The sequence below is a fragment of the Lithobates pipiens genome, unplaced genomic scaffold (genome assembly GCF_037356315.1).
Source record: "Lithobates pipiens isolate NorthernLeopardFrog02 unplaced genomic scaffold, aLitPip1_a1.2 Scaffold_27, whole genome shotgun sequence".
NCBI classification, from domain to species: domain Eukaryota; kingdom Metazoa; phylum Chordata; class Amphibia; order Anura; family Ranidae; genus Lithobates; species Lithobates pipiens.
Genome location: NW_027507788.1, coordinates 137168666 through 137195328, shown reverse-complemented (window position 1 = coordinate 137195328; position 26663 = coordinate 137168666). Strand labels below are relative to the sequence as shown.

General features: G+C 42.1%; 1 protein-coding gene across 1 annotated transcript in view; it reads left to right on the top strand.

Annotated features, from left to right (window-relative positions):
- The window catches only part of LOC143934165 (synaptotagmin-1-like), a 381736-nt gene that overhangs the window by 173918 nt on the left and 181155 nt on the right, over positions 1-26663 (top strand). Inside the window, exon 2 of the mRNA XM_077457544.1 lies at positions 11443-11609. Within this exon, the coding sequence (XP_077313670.1) occupies positions 11450-11609 (160 nt within the window). The 5' untranslated portion in view covers positions 11443-11449. The remainder of the gene's footprint in view (positions 1-11442; positions 11610-26663) is intronic.

Sequence of the window (26663 nt, the reverse complement as noted above, 5' to 3'; positions counted from 1 at the left end):
AATGTAGCTCTTCGCGTCCTGGAGGAAGAAATTGCTAAAGTTGCAAGGGACACATGGGGTGATAACAGTTTACGAAATCCAATATTTTCAACCAATGTTTGCGCACTATTAGTAATATGTTTACAGAGGTCAGGAGCAGTTTATAGAACTGTGTCTATCACCAAAGGTATGAAAAGATATGCCTCAATGCTGATTCATAATGGGGTGCTAGAAGTTGTGTGATGTGAAATCAGGGGGGCTATTTGCCATGTGCGATAGTAGCTGATATTATGTGGTATCATCAGTTCCTCTTTGGGCAAAATATAGCTTTTTTTAGAGAGATTCTGGATATAGAATCCTGCCAGGTAAACCTTATACATGCCCACTGAATGGACCATAGACTGTGTAAAGGAACATTAACTGATAAAACTACGAATGCCTAGAGCTGTTTAGGAAGCATTGTCCTCTTCAGGGCTACCATCTCCTTCCCATCCAGAATATTTGGTACTTCTGTGAATATTGTTTTCCATTATTATTTATGATTATACAGGATTTATATATCGCCAACAGTTTGTGCAGCGCTTTACGACATGAGGGCAGACAGTACACTTACAATACAAATCAATACAGGAGGAACTAGAGGGCCCTGCTCGTTACAGCTTACAATCTAGAAAGGAGGGTCTAGTTGAAACAAAAAGGTAATAACTGTGAGGGATGAGCTGATGGAGAAAATTAAAATACAGTTGTTAGGTGTGGGTAGGGTAGGCTTCTCTGAAGAGAAGGGTTTTCAGGGATCATCTAAAAGCGAATAAAGTAGGAGATAGGCAGACAGATTGGGGGTAGGGCATTTCATAGGATTGGAGAGGCTTTTAAAAAATCCTGGAGGCGAGTATAGGAGGAGGTGATGAGGGAACTAGAGAGCAGGAGGTCTTGAGACAAACGAAGAGAACGAGTAGGTTGGTATTTACAGACTAAGCTAGTTATGTAGCTGGGGCGAAATTGTGGATGGCTTTGTACATAGTTGTTAGTATTTTGAATTTTGGAGGATGCGATAAAGACTACCAGATAGAGGAGGTAGGAAGACTTCCGTTGATAATTAAATAAATAATTAAATAATTATTATTTTTAAGGGCTTGTTTAGACTTGTGGCTGTGTTTTTAGCACCCCCCCCCCCCCCCCAAGCTGCAAAGTCAGTTCAAAGTCACAGTGTTCAAAGTTAAGCATTGTGACTATGGAAAAAACTATTGCTTTTGTTGTATTTAGCGGGCAGTGCCGCTGTTGAACTTGACCCAATCAAGTAAATTGGGCAGTGCCACAAACAACCCGTGTGCCATGCATGTGGTTGCAGTGCATTGGTGCATGAATTATGGGGTAAAACAGGCAGCGCGGAGGTGTCACCTTCTGTCAAATGCTTCTGAAAAGTGGATTGCATTTCAGAGGCACAGCAGTTTAGACACAAACTTTAGAAGAAAAAAAAATACAGATATTAGGAAATAAAATAAGGTGTGCTGAAGCACCTGTAGCTGACAAATGTATTGATTTAATAACTACTGCATCCACAGATTTTGTTTTACACTGGAATTCTTAGCCCCTGTACACACGGTTGCACATTCCGACAACCAAATCCGTCTGATTTTTTCCAACGGATTTTGTCCGACGGATTTTGTCCAAAACTGTTGCATACACACGGTTGGACACAGTTGTCGGAAAATCCGAACGCTCAGAACGTGATGACGTTATTTCGTTACTATGGGACTACGTTCAGGCTAGTAGCCAATAGCTTTGATGTAGGAATTTGATCTGAGCATGCGTGGCACTTTGTCTGATCGGAACTCTCTACACATGATCGGACAAAGTCCAATCGGACCATGTTGTCGGAAAATTTTACCGACAAGTTGGAAAACTTGGTCCGTCGGATACTCAGATGGAAATAGTCCGATGGAGACCACACACAGTCGGATTATCCGACAAAACGGTCCGAACGGACACATTCCGTCGGAATCTCCGACCGTGTGTACAAGGGCTTAGTGTGAGCTAAATCATTTTACAGGGCAAAAATTATAGTCTGTGTGTGGGTCAGTGTTGGTCTAAGTTACGTAGTACTTTCAATTAAATGTGAATTAGGTTGATTCCTTTAATTGATTTAAAGATCTCTGTCATGACCCAAGTATATTCTCCTATTATGTTTCTCCTACATAGGTCTATGCTCCTCAGTCGGAGAGCAACAGCTGTGACCTAGTGTTTTGTTGACATGTTTGTGCCTGGAAGTCTGGTAGCAGACAGATATACACCTAAGGGACTTAAACCATCCAAAAATAGTCTGGCATATCAACACTTTCTTTGCTGGAATAGTAACAGACTTCTGGATAAGATTAGGTGTAATATTTGTCAGAGACTGTGGATAAAAACATGATGACTGCCAAAAAGCATAGGCATGAAGAACACATATAAGGGACATTCAATTGGGCCTCATCTGAAAATGACACTGGAGCCAATTACCTTGAAATGGTCAAGACCACAGTTTTTTAGCAAATAAACAATATATTTACCAAATTCCATCGTAACAGAAAAAAAACAAAAGTAAGGTACAGATGAACTATCACTTTTGCTAAATGCCTGTCTAAACTATAGGTTCTAGACAGACATCCAACTAACCAAAGGCCCCAGGAGGGCACAGAACAGACACTGCGAAACTGATTTCAGGGTAGAACCTGTGTCATAACAATAAGCAATATTACATCATATCCCGGCTCGGATAATATAAGTAAAAAAGGATAGCCTAGGGTAAACCAATATGAACTGCTTGGTAACCCCTCACCCACTTAGACTGGGGAGATGGAGGTCTCATAATAAATATAGCATAATATTCATGTGAACCGTATACAACAGAGAGTAGAGATGTAGTAAATAACTGGTATTGCACCAGTTTAGATAATAAAGAGTAAACAAAAACATTTCCATTATCCAATCATGTGCAAGCAAAAATGCTTTTTCTTTTTTTTCCTTGCACCTGATTGGGTATTCTTTACAAAGTGAGGTTTAACTGCATTTTACATTTACTAAGAAAAAAGAGTGCATCTGCATTTACAAAGTGCACAATCTTTTTTTCCTTTAGTAAATAAAACACATTGCATCCATGGTTACCACATCTTGTCAAATTTATTTTGGTTGTTATGTTGTGTGCGTGTTAATTTGTCATTAATTATGATCCAGTGTAGTTTTTGTTTAACATAGTCAAATGTTATCATCGACTGGTTCCAATAGCACTATAGCTATAGCTAATATCATATAAGAAATTAAACGGTTAGACTTTTTCCGGAATTCATTATCCAATTTCTGGAAGAGAGCGATCTCTGGTGATCTAAAAATGTTCACACCATTAACTGAAAAAGATTAAATGTCTTAATCCAAAAATCGTGTTACAAAATATGAACAATGGGGCCTGACTGGCCGCAGTTCCTGAAACACTGGGGCTAAGCCTATGCACTCATCTTTGCTAGTCTTTGACATCTCATTAGAGTTTTATAATTAGCTCCACCAAGACCGCGTTGATAGAGATCATAGAAAGATTACTTGCTACGTCTTGTCAATCTTGTAGGTTGAAGGTGATATTAAGGTCTTTTTCCTAGTGTTCCATATAAGAGAGATTGTAGTCCAAGTCTACAAATTCGACCCTTCAACGGATCTCTAGTTTTACAGGAGTTTTCAAATAACATCAGGGATGAAGGACAATTGACTCTTGTAAATTTATCCCTGAGGTAAGAGGAAATCTGGTTGTATATCACCATTTTTGAAGGAGGCATTGGCAGTTTACTTTTATAATAATTCAGAGGGTGGAAACTATCGCCTGATAAGAAATGTCCTACTCACAACAAGCCTTTATTAACCCACCAACGAAAGACGTGTGGGAATAGTCCCAGGATAAACTCTGGATTATGAAATAGAGGAGACAAAGGTTTGGGAAGTTAGCAGAACTTTTTCTCACCTTATGTCTATCCCATATAGCCAAGGAGCATGAGAAAGTAGGACATAACACTAGAGAACACAAGCTACTAGGAATCCAGATCAGAGCCACTAACAAGCCTACAGAGCAGGACAATGCCTCCATATCAACCAAGTGTGTAGTTGGGTCTTTAAAGTAGAAGTTCACACTAATACTAAAATCTGTAAATCTAATGGCATCTACAATCTAAGACTAACCTATCTAGCCCTGTAAAGAAGAAATCGCTATACTGTACATACCTTTTCTGAACCAGTCTGGTCTCCAGCACTGGAAGCTCTGCAGAAGAGACAATTGACAATGGCTGGGAAACTAATGGGAAATGACATCACCCATAGAGTTACTATGGGGCTTTCGTTGTCAGTTACCTCTTCTGCACCCGCTTCCACAGAGAAGCTACTGCTGACAGCTTAGCATAGGACTGGACCAGAGCGGCTTCAGAAAAGATATGTATGGCGATTTCTTCTTTACAGGACTAGATAGGTTAGTCTTAGATTGTGGATGCTAGTAGATGTAGAGATTTTAGTATTAGGGTGAACTACTTAAATTGTGGTAAGTGCTAAGTGGGCAATTTTTGCTGCGTGGTGATAAATACTGAGTTTCGGTTTTCCCAGACCATACTTCGTTTTAGGAGTGTATACCATGAATCTGTTGATTCTAGGGCATCTGCTTCTCCATATAAAACTAGCAATGCCCTGTTGAATATACATAGCTATACATAGCTTAAGGCCTAGAAATCCCCCCAAAAGAGGATCCTGCCCCTTTAAAGGACGTTATATGACACAGTGCTTGTACTGTGTCATTTCACTCCCTGTAACACCTAAAAAACCTGTCTGTTCCTACCAGTTTCTACCCACCCCTCTGTAAATTGACCACGATGTACCATGGCTGGTGAGCCCTGACACCGTGGTCAGTTTACGTGCCTCCGTCATCAGCAGCCTGTTATCTGCTCTCCTCTCTGCTCTTGTGTCCTCTTCCCACCTCCCTTCTCTGTCTGTGTGTGAGACCCCCCCCCTTCCTGCTCCTCTCATAACACTAACCTGTATGCACCATCAGCACTGCCTCCTATTGCAGTGTCCCCCTCTGTGAATGATTTATAAATATAAATGCTTTAAATACTTTATATAAGAGCCGAGATTGCAATAACATGACCAGTCAGCTCTCTTCTCCTCTCCCCCCCTCCTCCTCCCCCCCCAGATTGACATCAGTAGGGGAATCTCAGCCCCGCCTGCTGCATCTCTCAGAGGAGGAAAGGAGAAAGCTGGCTGGTCATATGATCGCAATCTCTGCAGTGAAATTAGGTATTTGCAGTATTTATTTTTATAAATCACACGCAGAGGGGGATACTACAATAGGAGGCAGTGCTGATGGTGTATACAGGTTAGAATGGCATAATAACCACTTTTGCATGTTGCATTACTTAACTTTTTCCAAAGGCACCAAATGTCAAGACATGGCTTGTAATATCCAAGATGTATTAAATAATTTTAGTGTCTTTTTCTTATGAAGAGAACATTAAAGGGGAGCAATCATCCATTATGTACGGCATTACATTTTACATATATCCAAATGTGTCTGAATGTTTTCTTGTGCTACGTTATTTTTTTATTGTGTATTGTTTTGTGCTTCAATAATTTTTATTTAGAATCTTTTTAAATTGTGAAACCAATGCAACAAATATGCAAAAGACAAAAAAAGTCAAGCGCTCCAAATACTGGCTATATCTGTCAAATGCTAGGTATTGAAACATAATTTTAGAATTATTATAAGATAATGGTAAACAGTGACCAATATAATCTTCAAACTAAATGAGTTAAAGGGGCGTTCCGGCCAAGATTTTTTTCTTTTTAAAAGTCAGCAGCTACAAACACTGTAGCTGCTGACTTTTAATAATAACACTTACTTGTCAAGCGATCCCGCGATGTCTGCTGCCCTGAGGCCGTTCCGTACATCGGATCAGCTGCCGGCGCTTCCATCTTAACAAAGGGAAACAGGCAGTGGAGCCTTGTGGCCTCATTGCCCATTTCCTACTGCACATGCACGAGTCACGCAGCGCTTTGTGAATGGCTCCATTGTTTCTGGGACACACACATGTCCCAGAAGGCAATGAGGCCACTCACTAAAGAGGAGGAAGCGCAGCGGAATAAGAAGAAGCAGATTAGGAAGACTGCCTAGCAAGAGCGGTTTCAGGTAAGTTAAAATTTTATTTTATTTTTTTATTTATTTTTTTAAGATTATTAATGCATTTTTTTTTTTTTTTGGGTGGCCCTCTACTTTAAGTAGAAAACTCCAATGACAGTAAACGCAGTGTTGGAAACTCCGCTAGAAAAAAATGCTCTTCTGGACCTACTAATTACAAACAACACAAAGATGATTGCAGATGTACAAGTAATGCCCCGTACACACGACCAGACTTTTCAACATCAAAAGTCTGACGGAATGATTCCGGCAGACTATTCGAACGTGTGTGGGCTGCAGCGGACTTTTGATTTGCAAAAGTCTGACAGACTTTAGAAATGGAACATGTTTCAAATTTTTCCGACAGAACTCTGCCGGACCCAGAAATCCGCTCGTGTGTGTGCTAGTCTGATGGACTAAAACCGATGCTAGGGCAGCTATTGGCTACTGGCTATGAACTTCCTTATTCTAGTCCAGTCATATGTCATCACGTTCGAATCCATCGGACTTTGGTGTGATTGTGTGTGGCCAAGTCCGTTCATTCGGAAAGTCAGTCAGAACTCTGTCAGAACTCCGTCAGAACTCCGTCGAAAGTCTGCCGGACTTAAGTCCTGTCGTGTGTACGCGGCATAAGGCAGAACTTAGGAAACCATGAACACAGAGTAATTACATTTGCAATAAATAGGAAAAAGAGATACAGGGGTAGGACAAGAAAACTAAATTTCAAAGAAGCCAACTTTATTAAGCTGAATTCCATACTACATGACACTATTTCTTACAACAAACAAACTATGTAAAGTGTAACAAAAGATGAAGTTCAGGTTTAGGGCATTTTCTGCATTAAGGTAAAAAACAGCCCACTACCACCCACATGCTTTCCCTGTATCTTGTTACCACTCTGGCGCTTTCTCAGCTGCTGTACCGTTCCCATCACTTCCTGGTCTCACAGGACAAGACTTAGCAGAGATGTAGAGGTCAGAGAATATCATTTTCTGCAGACAAGATTATCTGACTGCCAGGGATCAGCACTGTCAGTGTTGTTTGGACTGGAGTGGACTGAAGGGAGCACCTAGTGTAGAGAGAGACTGTCAGATGGCTTTCACGCCGAGCCGCAGGTGGCGTCGGCAGTAAAATGGCTCGCTAGCGGTCGAAAAGAGGTTAAATCCGCCTAGAAAATGCCACCAGAGTGGCGTTTTGCCGGCAGTATCGCAGCACTGCCCCATTGATTTCAATGGGGAGCAGCGTTGGAGGAGCGGTGGAGGAGCAGTGAGTTAATCAGCCAGTTTGTATGCTGCCATAGCACAGAGTGTTGCTTCGTCCAGCAAACTATCTGCACCCCTACAACCATATGAATTTAGCCTTATTGACTGTCTTCAAAAGAAAGGAAGGACGGTGTTCAGGGAGAAGACTGTAGAGTTTTAAGTTATACTGTTGGATTTTTCTTTCATTTATAAAGGATTATGGGAGATTTTATCCTGATTGCTGCTTATTTCAAGGATATTGGATAATGTTTTTTTCTGTAGAATCATCTGCAGAATACTTTGGAGTACAAAAACAGGTTGCTTCTGACTTTTCAGTAAATCCTTGTGGGTTGGTGTGAACTTTGTTGCATGAGCTGATTCTAGAAATTGTTTGTGTTGTAATTTTAGGGCCGAAATTTCACTTTTTATTTCAGCTTCATAAAATATGCTAACTGCAGTCATAAAATTTCTGCATTTTCATTTATCACCAAGTCATGAAGAGTTTAGGGACACAGGTGCGTTAGTAGGTGCATGGTTTGAAAAGGTTTAATGTTGAATTGACTGCTCATTTCAACCTTGGATTTCTTCTTATCAGAAGGGAATGTCTATAAAGTGCCACACTACCTTAAATGAAGTGAATTATAGACATAAATGTGCAGCTAGTTCATATATCATAAAGAATAAATACAAAAATATATAAAGTTTATGCACCAAAATAAGGAAAGTCTAACACCAAATAATATACCTTAATTCAAGATAAATTCTGGCATACAGCAACACAAGCATTTATCTCTGGAACCCAAATATGAAGTCCAAACAGAAGAAAAACACCACGTGTCCTTTCAACCCACATGTGGGTATCACAGACGTCAGGAATCGCTTATGTGAGTGAACGCTGACTATATTAGCCAGGATCCTCCAGGCAACCTCCACTGACAGATGCTCCTCCATTTTAGACCCCTTTCACACCAGGGCGTTTTGCATGCGCTATAGTGTTAGAAATAGCGCCTGCAAAACGCCCTTAAGAAGCTGCAGCATTGTGTGTAGTGTGAAAGCCCCAAGGGCTTTCACACTACAGCGGTGCGCTGGCAGGACATCAGAAAAAAGTCCTGCCAGCAGCTTCTTTGGAGCGGTGAAGGAGCGGCGTGTTTACCGCTCCTCCACCGCTGCTCCCCATTTTAACCCTTTTGCGGCCGCTAGCGGGGGCTAAAAGCGCCCCGCTAGCGGCCGAAATGCGCCGCAAATCCGGCGGTAAAACGCCGCTAAAAATAGCGGTGTTTTACCGCCCACGCTATCGGCAGTGTGGTGTGAAAGGGGTCTTAGGGTTACCAAAAATAAAAAGTTGTAGAGCACCAGGCTCGTATAGTGTAAAATCGCCAATAACACTTCATTAAAAAACACACAATACATAAGTAAAAACACTCTGCATCATGCAGTGAAAATTACTGCTATTCCAACAATGCAATGCGGGACCACATTGCATTGGGGGCTTCGTAGTCCTTTTCACGGTGATAGTATAAATATTAATGTGGAATGTATATGGAGGCGTTTTTCAGGCTCTAAAGGGCCAAAAATAGCACCTCTAAAGCACCTGAAAAATGCCTCCCCTGCAGCCCCAGTGTGAAAGCCCGACTGCTTTCACACTGGAGTGGTGCACTCGCAGGACGTTAGAAAAAGTCCTGCAAGCAGCACCTTTGGAGCGGTTTAGGAGCGGTGTATACACCGCTCCTACATGGCCCCTGCCTATTGAAATTAATGGGCACCGCTGCTGAAGCGCCTGCAAAGTGCCTGCAAAGCGCTTTGGTAGCGATGCTTTTTGGGAGCATTTAACCCTTTTTATGCCGCTAGCAGGGGTTAAAAGCTGCACGCTAGCAGCCTGAAAGCACCGCTAACACATCGATAAAGCGGCGCTAAAACGAGTGGTGCCAGTGTGAAAGGGGACTTCGTTTCGTGCAAGAAAGAGTCATTATTTTCACTGCGGTCTGTTTCCTCTACCTTTTCTCCCTGTCCAGCTCTGCAGTCTCTTCAGCATCCAAGACACCCGGGAGTCACAGCCATGCTGCAGAAAATGCTATTTTCTGACCTCTGCATCGCTGCAAGACCTGTAGTGACATTTGGGTCAGAGAAAGCAGTCACAAGCACTTGACAATGAAAGTGTTGAATGCTGCAAAGTCATAAGTAAGAGTGCAGTGCTAGAATAGAAGGAAGGTAGGAGACATGGGCCACCAAAGAGGAGATTATAATGGCATTTGGAACTTTTGGTTTATTTTTGGTGTATTTGGTGTATTTTTTTAAATTGTTTTTAGAGGCTAACAGGCTCTTTATACTGTAACGGATGAGTTTTGTGACATTACAGGACCCTATACCTTTCTTCGTTTTGTATTTTTATTTTTTATTTTTACTGTAGCTTTTTATAGTACATATTAGAAGGAAGCTAGTATGAATATTACAGTACTCTCTCCTGGTAATTGAGATGTCAAAAAACTCTAATAATAAAGGCGGTATATAATGGGGCCGTAGGGTGTCTGACTCACTAGTTAAATTGAAGCAAATGATTCTTTGTTATGTTCCTGTGGAAACTGATCCCCAGTGTGTTTTGAGCTGTAAAACTGGTGTCTAATGTCACGGTGAGCAGGGTCTGTCATTCTATATCCTGGTGGGGGAACAGTTTTGTGTTCTCAGAATTGACATCTTTGGAAATATTATTGCAAAGTGTACAGTCTGGTCATCAAATGCTGAACTAGACTGTGTTTTTAAAAAGGCAGGCTTTTGAACTGGTGAGCAATCCAGGAGTTATATGTTACATAAAACAGTCTCACCAATAACTGTAGTACAACACAGTCTCTAGCTGTGTGGACTGCAGTGTGTACTGGGGCTTAGGCAAAGTGATTTCAAGCCTTGCAGCTCCTTTGTTTTCAGGAAATGTACCATGTGTAGGTGGTAGCTTGTATGGGGAACCTGAGAAGGTACTTTGATTTGTGGATGCCCTTGTAGTTTATAACATTTAAACTAGTCTAGAAGTTCTAGAAGTCGAAAGGTAATAAAGGTTTGTGCAGAAACTAGGTAGGTTTTCTGGTGTGCAGAGACTAAGGTTCTTGCTATGAATGTTGCAAAGGCAAAATGGTGGTTATCTCTCACCTTAACTACTCCAACTCCCTCCTCATTAACTTATCTTTACATAGGCTATCCCTCCTTCAGTCCATCATGAATGCTTCTGCCAGACTTGTCCACCTAACCCACTATTCAGTATCTGCCACCTATCTCTGCCAATCCCTCCATTAGCTGTCACTCACGCAACAAATTAAAATCAAAATACCAACAACTTGCAAAGCCATCCACAACTTGGCCCGCAGCTACATCACCAACCAAGTCTCACCTTGACTACTCCAACTCCCTCCTCATTAACTTACCTTTACATAGGCTATCCCTCCTTCAGTCCATCATGAATGCTTCTGCCAGACTTGTCCACCTAACCCACTATTCAGTATCTGCCACCTATCTCTGCCAATCCCTCCATTAGCTGTCACTCACGCAGCAAATTAAAATCAAAATATCAACAACTTGCAAAGCCATCCACAACTTGGCCCGAAGCTACATCACCAACCTAGTCTCAAAATACCAACCAAATTGTTCTCTTCGTTCCTCCCAAGACTTCCTGCTCTCTAGCTCCCTTGTCGTCTCCTCTTTTGCTCGCCTCCAGGACTTTTCCTGAGCCTCTCCAATCCTATAGGACTCACTACACCAATCTGTCCAGCAATCTCCTATGCTGTCCACTTTTAGGCGACCCCTGAAAATCGCTCTCTTCAAAGAAGCCTATCCCACCTCCACCGAACAACTGTACTTCCACTTCTTCCATCAGCTCACCCCTGATAGCCAAACTGTTGGCTCTATTTAAATCCTGAATAATACTAATTAGAATACTTCCTTTTTCCTTCCTCATTTTGTGTATTAGGCAGAATGCATTTGTTACATTAGATTGACAAATACATTATATTTTCTTATGTGTTATCCACCTAATTACTGTTATTTCTTTTTTTTTCACAGCTCCAGAATGAGCCAGGAGCGTAGATCTGCCGAGTTTGCATCTGAGCAGACAACGCATTCAACAGTCTTGCCGGAGTCCCATCAAAATGGCACAGATATATCAACCAAGCATAATGTCTTCTCCGACATGAAGGACAAATTTATGAATGAACTGAGCAAACTACCAAGTAAGTATTCATTTTTCCTGGGATCCTATGTGCTGAGAATCAATGTATCTCCATTTGTCCTGGAGGAGAGACTGTCACATTGAATTTTTTTACAACTATGTAGTTTCAAAGGAAGCCTGAGCTTAGAGAGGACATTAATCACAAGCCATGTAAAGGCAGCTATGCTGAAAGGTTATTGAAGGGGCATGTAAAATTGAAAGGTTGAGGTGTTAGTTAAATAGCTTTAAAGGTCCCTTATGTATTTACAATATTTTCTCATGAAAACAAAGACTTAGTTTGCTCATCTATCATGTGGCAATCACATTCTAGAAACTGAAGGTATTGCTGGTGCTTTATAAATCCAAATGAAAATATAATTTTTCCTTATTGTCAGCGGGTGTCATACTAATCAATGTCTCAGAAGTCTTAGTGACTGCTGGGTGGCACAGAAGGAGACTGTTCACACTTGTGCGCCTTCAAAATTGTGTAATTTTCATTGCGACTTTACAGTGCAACTTGATGCAACTTTGATACAATTTTGATGCAACTTTGGATGAGTGTGACTTTGGTACGACTTTGGTTTTGACCAATGTGATTGTTTTGTTTGTGCTCTACAAAGTCGCTTGACGTGCAGAATAAAAAAACTTGCTTAGTTTAATTTCTTAATTTTCTACCGAATTCCAATTTTGCTGAACAATTCAAATTTGAAACAGACAAAAATTGATTGACCGATCCGAATTCTGTGTGAAGAATAGCTGGCTGTTAAGGAGCTTGCCAGGAAGCCTTAACCACTTTCAGACCGGACCATTTTGCTGGTAAATGACCAGAGGTCTTTTTACACTTTGGCACTGCGCTGCTTTAACTGGTAATTGCGCGGTCATGCAATGTTGTACCCAAACAAAATTTGCGTCCTTTTCTTCCCACAAATAGAGCTTTCTTTTGATGGTATTTGATTGCCTCTGCGATTTTTATTTTTTGCGATATAAACGTAAAAAGACCGCAAATTTTGAAAAAAAATGATATTTTCTACTTTTTGTTATTAGAAAAATCCAATAAACTCAATTTTAGTCATACATTTAGGCCAAAATGTATTCAGCCACATGTCTTTGGTAAAAAAAAAGTCAATAATTGTATATTAATTGGTCTGCGCAAAAGTTGTCACATCTACAAACTAAGGTACGTTTTCTGGAATTTACGCAGCTTTTAGTTTACGACTGCCTATCTCATTTCTTGAGGTGCTAAAATGGCAGGGCAGTACAAAACCCCCCCCAAATGACCCCATTTTGGAAAGTAGACCCCCTAAGGAAATTGATAAGAGGCATGTTGAGCCCATTGAATATTTTATTTTTTTGCCTCAAGCGATTGAATAATGACAAAAAAAAAATTTTTTTTTTTTTTTACACAAAGTTGTCACTAAATGATATATTGCTCACACATGCTATGGGCGTATGTGAAATGACACCCCAAAATAAATTCTGCTGCTTCTCCTGAGTACGGGGATACCACATATGTGGGACTTTTTGGGAGCCTAGCCGCGTACGGGTCCCCGAAAACCAAGCACCGCCTTCAGGCTTTCTAAGGGCGTAAATTTTTGAGTTCACTTCTCACTACCTATTACAGTTTTGAAGGCCATAAAATGCCAAGATGGCACAAAACCCCCACAAATGACCCCATTTTAGAAAGTAGACACCCCAAGCTATTTGCTGAGAGGCATGTTGAGTTCATGGAATATTTTATATTTTGCCACAAGTTGCGGGAAAATTACAAACTTTTTTTTTTTTTTTTCACAAAGTTGTCACTAAATGATATATTGCTCATGCATGCCATGGGCATATGCGAAATGACACCCCAAAATAAATTCTGCTGCTTCTCCCGAGTACGGGGATACCACATATGTGGGACTTTTTGGGAGCCTAGCCGCGTACGGGGCCCCGAAAACCAAGCACCGCCTTCAGGCTTTCTAAGGGCGTAAATTTTTGAGTTCACTTCTCACTACCTATTACAGTTTTGAAGGCCATAAAATGCCAAGATGGCACAAAACCCCCACAAATGACCCCATTTTAGAAAGTAGACACCCCAAGCTATTTGCTGAGAGGCATGTTGAGTCCATGGAATATTTTATATTTTGCCACAAGTTGCGGGAAAATTACAAACTTTTTTTTTTTTTTTTTTTTTCACAAAGTTGTCACTAAATGATATATTGCTCACGCATGCCATGGGCATATGTGAAATGACACCCCAAAATAAATTCTGCTGCTTCTCCTGAGTACGGGGATACCACATATGTGGGACTTTTTGGGAGCCTAGCCGCGTACGGGGCCCCGAAAACCAAGCACCGCCTTCAGGCTTTCTAAGGCCGTTACAGTTTTGAAGGCCATAAAATGCCAAGATGGCACAAACCCCCCCCAAATGACCCCATTTTGGAAAGTAGACACCCCTAAATTTAGGGGTACACTAGTGAGACTAGGTAATAAATGGCGGGTGCCCTGAAACTATAAAAAAATAACTAACCAACCAGCGTCACCTGTAACAGTTATATGGTGATCACTGGTGAAAGGGTTAACTAGGGGGCAATCAGGGGGCTTTATGCGGTAGTATATGGGGGTCCCTGGCGCTATAAAAAGCTGCAGCGAACCTAAATACCTACCTGCCTAACTAGCGTCACCTGTGACACTAATACAGCGATCAGAAAAACGATCGCTTATTAGGCTGGGTTCACACTGGAGCGATGCGGGAACGCCACGAATGCGCGGCGGGTTCCCGCATCGCATGCCTCCCGGCGGCAGTTCACACTGCCCTATGCGAACTGCTGGGAGTGTCAGTGAAATGTTACTGACACCCCCAGATCAGTTCGCATATCGCAGTGCGATCTGCAAACTCGGATCGCATGGTGTGAACACCCATGCGATCCGATTCTGCTGCGGGCCAAAAAAAGGGTCCCGTGCGAATTTGCGGCGGGTGCGGCGGGTGCGGCGAATGGCTGAACTCGAATCGCACAGAGATCGGATGTAATTTGCACTGCAGTGCGGTGCGAATCACATCCGTTCTCATAAACCGCTGCAATGTGAACCCAGCCTTAGTGACACTGGCGACGGGGGGTGATCACGGGGTTAAACCTTTATTGGGGGGGTTAGGGGGGTACCTTAGAACTAAAGGGGGCTAACCCTAACTGCCCTAACAGTTATTAGTCACAAATGACACCCGCCGGGTGATCAGGGGTTAAACCTTTATTAGGTAATAAATGGCGGGTGCCCTGAAACTATAAAAAAATAACTAACCAACCAGCGTCACCTGTAACAGTTATATGGTGATCACTGGTGAAAGGGTTAACTAGGGGGCAATCAGGGGGCTTTATGCGGTAGTATATGGGGGTCCCTGGCGCTATAAAAAGCTGCGGCGAACCTAAATACCTACCTGCCTAACTAGCGTCACCTGTGACACTAATACGGCGATCAGAAAAATGATCGCTTATTAGGCTGGGTTCACACTGGAGCGATGCGGAAACGCCGCGAATCCGCGGCGGGTTCCCGCATCGCATGCCTCCCGGCGGCAGTTCACACTGCCCTATGCGAACTGCTGGGAGTGTCAGTGAAATGTTACTGACACCCCCAGATCAGTTCGCATATCGCAGTGCGATCTGCAAACTCGGATCGCATGGTGTGAACACCCATGCGATCCGATTCTGCTGCGGGCCAAAAAAAGGGTCCCGTGCGAATTTGCGGCGGGTGCGGCGGGTGTGGCGGGTGCGGCGGGTGCGGCGAATGGCTGAACTCGAATCGCACAGAGATCGGATGTGATTTGCACTGCAGTGCGGTGCGAATCACATTCGTTCTCATAAACCGCTGCAATGTGAACCCAGCCTTAGTGACACTGGCGACGGGGGGTGATCACGGGGTTAAACCTTTATTGGGGGGGGTTAGGGGGGTACATTAGAACTAAAGGGGGCTAACTCTAACTGCCCTAACAGTTATTACAGTCACAAATGACACCAATGCAAAAAAAAAAAAATGACATTGGTGTCACTGTGACTGGGGGGCAGGGGTAATTGGGGGGGTGATCGGGGGGTAAAGGGGGGGTGTGAGTGTGCCTGGCATGTTCTACTGTGTGTGTAGAGTGTTGGTGCAACTCACCGATCCGCTCTCCTCCGTGTCGGAACGAAAAATACCGACACGGAGGAGAGAATACATCACTTCCTCTCCTGTGTTTACATTACAGGAGAGGAAGTGATGTCACGGGGGATTTCTATTCGTCGGGAGCGATCGCGAGGGGGTGGCCATGAATGAATGGCCGCCCCCTCGTCCCGGATCGCTCCCGGACGAAAACCGACCGCCGCAGGCACCGGGCGGGGGCCCGATCGGGCCCCCGACCCGCGGGAGGCAAGGGACGTACATGTAAGTCCTTATGCCTGCCCGTGCCATTCTGCCGACGTACATCGGCGTGCGGCGGTCGGCAACTGGTTAACAACCAATGACTCCTCAGCTGTCAGCAGGTTTCCCCACAGACAGCTAAATGTAAAATGCCGGCAATTAAAAATAAAAGAAAAAAACAGCATGCCCCCTCCCCCCATCTATACCAGGCCCTTTGGGTGATGGACACGCTTCCTGATTGTCTGGGAGGAGAATCAGTGTTACAGTAGCAAATATTCATTCACTATTTTCACACAACTGGGTGGCCTCGGAGCACAGTGCTCTGCGCCCCGAGCCCACCATTTTTGAAGCCTAATAGAGCCTCTGGCTCTAATCATGTGCTTCAAGAAAAAAACACCTCCCCCATTGGAATCCATGTGTCTGGAGCCCTGCATGTAGATTAGGAGGCAGTGTTCGTGCGCTCCTAATAGACTGGCCGCCACTAGTCACAAGTCTTCTTATAGTATCTTTAAACTTCTTAAACTGCAGAGGAATGCCAAGGATCAATGAGAGGGTGGGAGATGTGTGGGAGTAACAACAGAATCATGAAAGTTGGGAAACAGACATCTACTACAAGTATTATGGAATATATAAATAATAATGTTTGGAAATGTTACTATCTCATATCAAATGTTCAACATTTTGGTAAAATTGATTTATAATTTAAATGGTTCCTCTGTATCATCGCAAATTGGCAGAGAAAGAAAATTGAAAATGACCAAAACCATATAAATTAATGAATCTTCACACCATCATCCTTGCTTTGATGCATTAGCTGCTTGGCTCAGTGAATGGGATGCACTGAAAATGCATTAAACAGACAAGCTTTATGCTTTTAATAATTTAACAATACATTCCCAGTTAATATGGCTTCTACTGAGCACTGATTTGAATTATCTACATTCATTAAGAATAGATGATAGCAAAACACACATGTTCATTTCTCGCTCTGCTGTTGTATTCATCCATATTTTTCACCTAAATTAAAAATGCATACAGATAGAAAAAATAATAAAGAAAATATTAGAAATAATGTCTGGATATTGGTAAAAATTTGGAAATGGGAGGTAATATGTGTGCTCTTTGTGACCCTTGTTGCAGATTACTATTATATACCATTGTTTCCCAACTTTTATTTTATGGTGTATCTGTTATGGTGTTTCTTACCACCAATACCGTCAGTTGTGATTCACCAACCTTCAAATACTCAACAATGGAAAGAATAACAATTAACAATGAAGATAGACTTGTGCATTGATAGATTTACATAGAATATGGGTATTGTTGGCATTATATGAGACTACCATCTAATATTATATTTGCAAACAATATAAAAGTGATTAAACAACCAGTTTAAAGTGCAAATATTCATGTGTAAAAAATGATACAGGTAAAAGCAGAAAAAAATACACACCGCCAGCTTTTTCGGGCTCTGGAGGCAATGGAGTGATTTACTAAAGGCAAATCCACTGTGCATTTCAAGAGCACTTTGAAGTGCATCCGCTTTAGATCTGAGGGGGACATGCAAGGAAAATAAAAAACAGCATTTTTGCTTGTACATGATTGGATAATAGAAATCAGCAGAGATGCCCCTAATTTTAGAGCTTCTACAGTGACTGCAACTTCAATATATTGAAGACATTTGAGAGAATAACGTCTCTCCTTCTGGTACACAGAATGGCATGCAAAAGCACAATTATTAGATACTTTAGGAACCCTAAATGTGAGCTCCCAACGTATCTAATTTAGTAAAACCGGAGAGTGTAAAATCTGGTGCAGCTGTGCATGGAGGCAATCAGCTTCTAACATAACCTAGTTAGTGAAAGTGTTTGTAAAATCAAAAATAAAAAACATTGCACTGTCTCTAAATAAAATGTATTTCCTGCTATATATATATGCTGTAATATACCTTGTGGATCCTGCCTGTGCTGCTCCTTCTACAAGTAAACTGGCCATGGTAGCATGGCAGCCAATCCAAGCTACCATAGTCAATTTGCATCTTGTGGCATCACGCCAAAGACACAGGCGTGCCTGTATCTTCCATGGTCACTTAGAATCCCCACCAATCCTAACTCTCAGATGGGGAAAGGGAGGGGGATGTGATGTTTACGGCTAAGCCTGATTGTGTTCCATTGCCATGGAATCACAGGACCTCAACGGCAATGTCACTTCTGATTTTGACTTACTCCCCCGACACTGGACATGCCCATCGGCAGGTCCGTGCATTGCTGTGGAGCTGACAACGATCATGTGACCTGCAGTTTGAAGCTGGTGAACACAGCAGAGGCAAGTTTTTTAACAAAATAAACTCACAGTGCAGCTAAACCCAGACTATGACAAACTCTTAATTACATGCTATATAAAAGAGTGTTCATACTCACAAAGCATTTATTTTGTGTAGAGTGAAATACCTGGCTGATCCTGCCTTCAGCTATCCCTCCAATCTTCTCTATGTCCCCACTGCAGTCTAAGATTGTGTAGATCAGCTGTTGTCCTCTACAGAGCATGCTCAATTTCAACTTAGCTAAGCTTTTCATTTCTTGTCTGTGCAGCCTACATTACTATAAAGTCATACATATGGGTGTGTATACAGTGGTAAATAACACTCCCCTCCCTCCCTTCTCCTCCATGTCCTCCTATTGGTAAACGCTATAGGGGTAGGATATACAGTAGTACTCAGAGGAAATGAAAAAAAACACTTCGTTTTAAGATAAAGCAATATTAAATATATATAATAATACCTGTAAAGTAAAACAAAGGAGCCGTGGATGCAGATCCCGTCTGAACAAAATGAAAGCTAGTGTCAATCATGTCTGACTGCCTATACCATATTTTGGCCAAAAATACACATTTGAAATTCAATAAAAATTTATAAGGAGCTGTAAAACAGTTATTTGATAATGATCTAATTTGAATTGCACATATGAAACATTTATTTTAGTTATGTGACCGGCACAACCCCAATCAGGTCTGGTCAGACACAGACTCACGTTGTAGAGAGCATACATCAGTAGAGTAATAGAAGTCTCTCCCAAAGATCTTTCCCTGCAGAAGGGCCCAGTGTGCTGATGGAGGGGCCCCTGGTGCAGAGAGGGGTTCTGTGCAGTGGAAAGGCCCTTGGTGCTCAGAGATGCCCTGCGTGGTGATTGTAAGGCACCTGGTATCTAGAGAGGTCGTATGGGGGTCATGAAGTGGCTCTTGGTGCACATAGGGATCCTGCCTAGTGATGGAGGGGCCCCAGGTGTACAGAGGAGTCCTGTATGGTGATTATTGACCCTTAGTGAACCATCATTTTTTTTTTTTATGATTATTATTTTGCTGCACTGACAATCTTGTTATTGCTGTTTTTGCTGCAGATATGTGGTGCACCGACACCCATCCTGGGCTTTCTTTTGCTGCACTGAAACCAATCCATGTTTTTGTTGTTTTTTTTTTTTTTTGCTGCAATGACACCAATCCTAAAAATATTTCACTGCACTAACACCAACCCCTAGGGTTTATTATTAAAGCCACTGACAACAACGATGGGGTTTTTATTGCTGTCTTTGACACCAATGTTCAAGGTTATTATTGCAGTCACTAACACAGATGTTTATGGTTATTCAAACTCTACAGAAAAGCCTCGCTGTTCATTTATTGCTATTATTCCCATTACAATTTACTTACTAAACATTCCTTTCTGTGATTGAAATTGTGAAATAGACATTTTGCATTATATATCTGGCGTTCTCAATTTCTTCTGAATATTTTTCATAACGCTTGGCTCAAAAGATTGCCTACACCTGCTTTTGAATAGGTTTAATTCACAAAGTTGCATTAGTTATTTTTCATAGTTGGTTTGTTACTTTACGGTATAAATTGTTTTCGCTTCAAAACAAGCACATATATACCCATGAATGTGCATGATTGGTATGGCTTACAGCTCAATCAGACAATATTACATCTGGAGACAGATTTGGTCAGGTGTGCTGACTAACTCAAAGTGATTGTGGGGGAATAGAGTGGAAGCTGATCATGGTGGGAGGGTGAAAGCCATTGAGTAAAGATGCAGAGGAAGAGCTGACCATGGACAGGGGGTAATAAAGGGCATTAAGAGTGGCAGCTAACTGTAGACTGGGAGGATATACAGGAAGCACAGTGCCAACTGATGGGCCGGAGAGCAATAAAAGACAGAGTGCACATTGATCAACGTAGGGAATAAAAAAATGAGAAGAGTGATAAATGACTATGGAATACCATGAGGTAAAGAAGAGCAGAAGTTGACTGCAGGTTGCCAACCTACCAGATTGAAATTTACTGACACAACACCCAAATTTACCTGGTACAGCCAAGTTTTTTACTGGCATTACCAAAAGTTACAAAATTACAGTTTTAAGTGCAAATTTTAGTATTTAGGCTACAAATAAGTACACTATGCAATTAGCAATGTGATTTAAGATCAAGATATTAAGACAAAAAACATATTTCCTATTTTATTTTTAATATAGTAAGTAAGTAGCTCAGGGACAAGACTCAGGAGGGCAAGAAATTAGAATGGGCGGTGGACACACATGAAATTGACTCTCACAGTGACACTGATAGCAATGTGCATCAGCACGGATGATGATGACACCTCACCAACACGACATGTCCCCTCCTGAGTCACAGTGACAGTCTATCTCCATGCCAGGTGGTCCCTTCAGTCCACTCCAGTCCAAACAGCACTGACAGTCCTGCTCCCATCTTGCCTTGCTCCCGTCGCACAGACCCACACACGAGGCTCCGGCTGCTCTGCTGGGCTCCCATGCACCATGACATCACACAACACGCTCAGGCACCGCCTTGGCCAGACTCACCGCCCCCCACCAGTGACGTCCAAACACATTGTTTCAGGCACTTGGATGGTCTCGGCTGGCCCTGGACCAGAACTGCGCATGCAGAGTGTCAGACCCAAATTTTTTACTGGCAACCTTTTCCTGTTACTGGCTACCAGTAAAAATACTGACGGTTGGCAACTTAGATCAATAGAAGAGGCTGAGCATGTTCATGGACCACTGAGAACTCAGAATGGGGATGAGGGCAGAAGAGAAGATGATCATGAAAGGGAAAGATTTAGAGAAGGGACAGAATGGAAGGAGACATTACATACGTACTTTGGAGATCCATCATGGCAGTCAGAAGGCAGTGGGGATAATTTAAGGAAAAACAACTTTTTCAACAGTATTAACTTCTCTTTACCATCTGCCATGAAAACTCTGCAGTGACGTATATTTTATGAGGGGGCACCATCCGAGGTTTCCGTTTTTTTTTAATTTCTCTATTTTTTTCAGCTCGAGAAAAATTAACAGACAGAACATGGATAAACTTAACAAAAGCATTTGTTTCTTATATAATATTACTGGGCCAGGAAATAGTGCACACAAACAAAGAATGGCACCAGCATCCCTTAAATTATATACATTAACAAAAACATTGGTATTGAGCAGGTTGGGAGTGGTTTGATAATACATGTCGAAAAATCCTACACCTCAAATCGTGGTGCAGGTCTACCTCGATTGTCACGTGATAAACCGTGCTGCAATCACGGCAACACACATCGTGGGAAGCATGTCGCCCAAAATTAGCTCCTGAACTTGGATACAGCCTAAAGTCTCTAAACTGAGCTTTTCTTTTTAGGCTATACAGTATGAATCAGTATTTGTTCTTGTTTTCTTAGGGGGCCCGCAGGAGCGGCACAATACCGAGGCCGTCATATGATGTCCACCCAGGATGGGAGATCCCATCTGTGGCCGTCATATGACTATGGCCGGGTATTGAAGTGGTTAAGACAGGTTGCTTCTGCTATGCTGTCTTTCTAGAAAAACTCACAGTGCTCTTTGAAATTGTTTTTATAAAACCCACATACTTTATGTATTGCATCTGTTTTTACTATATGTAAGAATATATAGTGAAAATAGATATAATACATCACTTTTTAAGCATACAAAATGGACTCAAATCCTGCATAGTTTACCCATTAATAATATATAAGAACGAAAAGAAGAAATGACATTAACTTAATATGCATTAAGTAATATTAAGTAATATGCATGCTTAATTTAAATGCATTAAATTAAAATTTTAAAAACAACTGCACCTTTATGGCCACCAACTGTCCAGCGGAGTTTGGTTCATCCTTTGGAGCAGGAGTCTCCAAACTGTGGCCCGAGGGCCAGATGTGGCCCTTTGCTAGCCTTTATCCAGCCCTTGGGGCACAATTCCTCCCACTGACACCAACAATGGGGCGCTATATCTTCCACCGATACCAATGATGGGATACTATTCCTTCTACTAATTGGGGGTATACTCCTCCTCCTAATGACCACCAACCCTGAGGCCATATTTATTCTCACTGATGCTGGGCCCATGACATTTTCTGCCCATGCTAGCCACAATCCGGCCCTCCTAAAGCCTGAAGGACAATAAAGTGGCCCTTTGTTTGAAAAGTGTGGAGACCCCTGCCTTGGAGGAATAAATGCGGGCGTGCTATGCATGGGAAGGAGGAACCCACTGGGAATTTTTTTCTTCTAAAGGGTTTTCTGCAACAGACATGGCTGCACAGTAAAGATTGCTAAAAAAGGTACGGTAAGTCTTTCACTAGGTGGACTGCATTAAGGGAGGTGGAATTTATCAAAGGTACTTCATCAACACTGCAAAAGGTCTTCTTGATCAGCTCAATAGACATCTCACAGAAACACCTTGCTAATGACCACTAAAGCTAGGAAATGTTCCTAAAATTAAATACCTTTCAGTAATAGACAATTGGATAACATTCTATCCAATTTTCACGTATTTAGTCTTTTCAGGCAACATAAGCTAAGAAAACAAGAACAAATACTGATTCATACTGTATAGCCTAAAAAGAAAAGCTCAGTTTAGAGACTTTAGGCTGTATCCAAGTTCAGGAGCTAATTTTGGGCGACATGCTTCCCACGATGTGTGTTGCCGTGATTGCAGCATGGTTTATCGCGTGACAATCGCGGCAGACCTGCACCACGATTTGAGGTGTCATTCAAAGGAATGGCATCTCAAATGCGAGTCCCGCGATTTGTCATTCACACATCGGCGCTTTCAAATCGCGGGCAGATTTGCAGCAAATCTGCCCGCAATTCAAAACGCTGAAGTGTGAATGCAACCTAAAAAAGAATTGTGTGGTGTTTTATTATATTTTTTTTCTCTGTGCAGTATGATCAAGACTGACTTTATTTAATTTTAATCAAGAAGGCAGGGGGAATTTTATTCTCCCTTTTCACATGTCTTCCACTACTTCCTTTACTTCTTTGTTGTTTACAAAGTTCAGTATCTTAGATTGGAATTTACACATCATTGAATGAGCAGTGAGTCACTGCCTGTTGGATGACTCTGTTATATATGCTGTGCTATATCCACCCACTCCATTTAATTCACTTACTGCAAATATCTGCTTTTATAAGCTTAACTGGTTATTGGAAAGAAACTGAACTTCTGGTTTGGACAAAGTTAACCAAAGTTAAATAATGCCTTTGCTTTAAAGGTACACCAATGTATGTACCTCCCTCAGCCTGGTGAAGAGGTACAGAGATCTCAGAGATGGCATGATCTTGTCCTGCCCTGTTGCTAGGGCTTTTCTAAATCACTATCAGCCAATTCAAAACCTTTTGCATGCGCTTTGCCCCCCTTAGCAGTAGCTCTAAGCTTAGCATTGGAGAAAATAGTGGACTAAACATGTGTGAGGGTGTGAGAGCTCACTCCTGTTATGGTGGGGGCAAGCAGTAATGGCTAGGAGTGTCTTAGCAATGTCTAACAACAAGGCACGATGGGGGATGCCAACTCTAGGACTTTTAGTCTACAATTATAGCAAGGGCATTATTCAACTTTAGTCAAAGCTCACAGCTTGTTTTTTTAAAAACAGGTGCCCCTTGACTGCATAGGTAATATTTTTGGAAAGGTGAACTAACCCTTTAATATTATGTTCATCTGAAGCTAGACATGATTTTCTAAAGATCTAAATACAAGAGAAACTGCACTGGCACAGTATGATTTTTTAGTTTTAATTTACAAAGGTAAAAGCGATACATTCACATGCTGAAATCCTTGTGCAGTAGCTTTAAAAAGCAGACATATTCACCTACACACATTTTATGGGAACTCTTGATCATTTTTTTTTGGACAATTGATGTGTATAAGTGGTAGCCATGTAACTACCTATACTTTCTTGATGTTTTACAAAAAAGTTTTATTTTTTTCATTCATGTACTATTTATACTTATATATAATTTTTTATATATTTTTTACATGTCTTGTATTTATTCCTCCCCTAGATAACGACATATTTGTTTGCATGCATATTTACTGTATTATATATGTAGCGGTGTGTTGCCACTAGTTACTAACATCCACCATATCGAATTGCTGCCCGACCTTCATATATCACTTCTGAGACAATGAACAGTCATTTGCTTTGTTTTGTTTTTGTTTCTTGGGTTGATATAACTTGGTTGGGGAAAGGGTATATGGGATGCCTATAGATCAAATTACTTTGCCATCATATTTGTAAATTAGAACTTTAATTGAGCCTTGAAGAAATGATGCACATATATAACATCTACAGTCTCTTCCCTGCATCACCGTGCAGATCATTGCTCCTCCTCTCTGTAACTCCTGCAGACTATTGCTCCCAGGAACCCTTCCCTCCTGCACAAACTTATTCTGTAGCACATTATGTTTCCTGTCACATCTGCTTCTATATGCAAAAGATCACACTCTGAATAGTCTCTAATGCTGACTCTGATTGGTTGCAGCTACTAGGCCAGAGGCCTGCAGTACCTCTCCCCTGAGGCCTTGTAGTTTAATAGCATGTGCTGAACGGTGGACTACTGTTCCCAGCTAGCCCAGCTTGCAAATCCTGCGCCCTCGGGCCGCATTGATTTGACACTATTCTCTGCAGTCTATCTTCTGCTCCAGGACTCCTCATCAATGACCGTGTAAAGATGAGGACTTCATCCATGACCGTGTAAGGATGAAGTTCCCTCACAGACTCCCTGGCATGTCTCCACATCCAGCACTCCACTGTGGTACACTCACCGACCTTTCTCTGCCCCGAGTTCATGGTGAAGAACTTAACCGGACCGTACGTTCCGACAGCTTCTCCTGCTGCTCTGCTCCAGGAACTCCTCATCAATAACTGTGTAATGATGAGGACTTCACCCATGACCGTGTAAGGGTGAAGCTCTCTCACCGCTCTCCTCCCACGATCAGTGCACCCCCTCCCCCCCAGATGGGGGCGCCCTCCTGCTGCTGTCTAGTATTCCATTCTCCACTTCTCCCAGCTGACAACTCCTCCCAGTGACCTGTTACCTTAGTTTATATGGAAGACTGCCCCCTGCCAATTCCAGTTGGGGATTGGTCAGGGCTCCTCACATGAGCTGCCTGCCACTCCAGTTCTAGGCCTTGCCCCTCTTCCAGAACATTCTCACTGGAAGCAGGGGAGGAGCCTCAGAACTAAAATACAGGTGGTCACACCCACTGCTACACTAACCACTCCCTGCCCCCAGGTCAAAAACAAACAGGCCTAGCTTGCAGCATAGACCTGCTTAAATTTACCTATACTGACAGAACCTACCAAAAATTCTCACTCTAGCACCTACCTGTGGTAGAGGGTGCTACATATATATTATAGATTGCATTCTTTGAGATGCTCCCAATGTAACATTATGTGGGTGCATCTGCATGGGTGTCACATTGTGAGCAGTGGCTGTGTGTGTCCATGTACCAATTGACAGCAATGGGACTGCTTGCACAGGAATGGATTGAACACCTGTGCTTCCCCGTGTAGAAAAACATGGCCCTCCATGGGTGTACTCTTATGCATGCCCCACATGAATGATGTCTTTCATGTAAGAATGTGCTTTTTTTTAACCATTTCCCACACATTTATGTACATCATTTTGAGGAAGTGGATGTACCAGGCTAATGCCTGCGGCTAGAGTCATCACCCCAGTGCTGTTTTTTTAGAGTAGATGGTCTGTGATAACAACCGATGTTGCTAAGCAGCCTCTTGGCCGTTATCACAAGCAGCAGGATGGGATGCCCCCCACCCCTGCCGCTCTGCCATGGTCTCCATGACCCGAGTGACCAGTTGGTACGTCCGCTGGCTTGCTGGAGATCCGAACATAGCCAGAATTGGCTTCAATCAGGTCTCTAATATAGTAACCCGGAAACAACGTCACGTCCAGTTTACTCAGGAGTCAACTACGCCGATTTTAAAAATCCAAAGTATTCAAAAAGGCAGATTTGGGCATTTTTAATACTTTGAAGTGTAGAGGTCATTTGGACCCCAGATCCCTCTATAAAGAGTACCTGTCACTGCCTATTACTGTCACAAGGGATGTTTACATTACTTGTGATGGCAATAAAAGTGATCAGACTTTTTTTTTAAAGAACAGTGTAAAAATAAATTAATAAATAAAATGTAATTTTTTATTTTTTTAAAGCTCTCCCATAAACGCATACATAAGTCGCAGCTGCAAATGTAAACAGTGTTCATATCACACATGTAAGGTATCGCCGCAATCGTTAGGAAGAGTTCAAAATAATTCTATCAAAATACCTCCTCTGTAACTTTAACCCCCCTGACGGTCTTCCCGAGTCTGGCTCGGGGTGGAATTTTTGT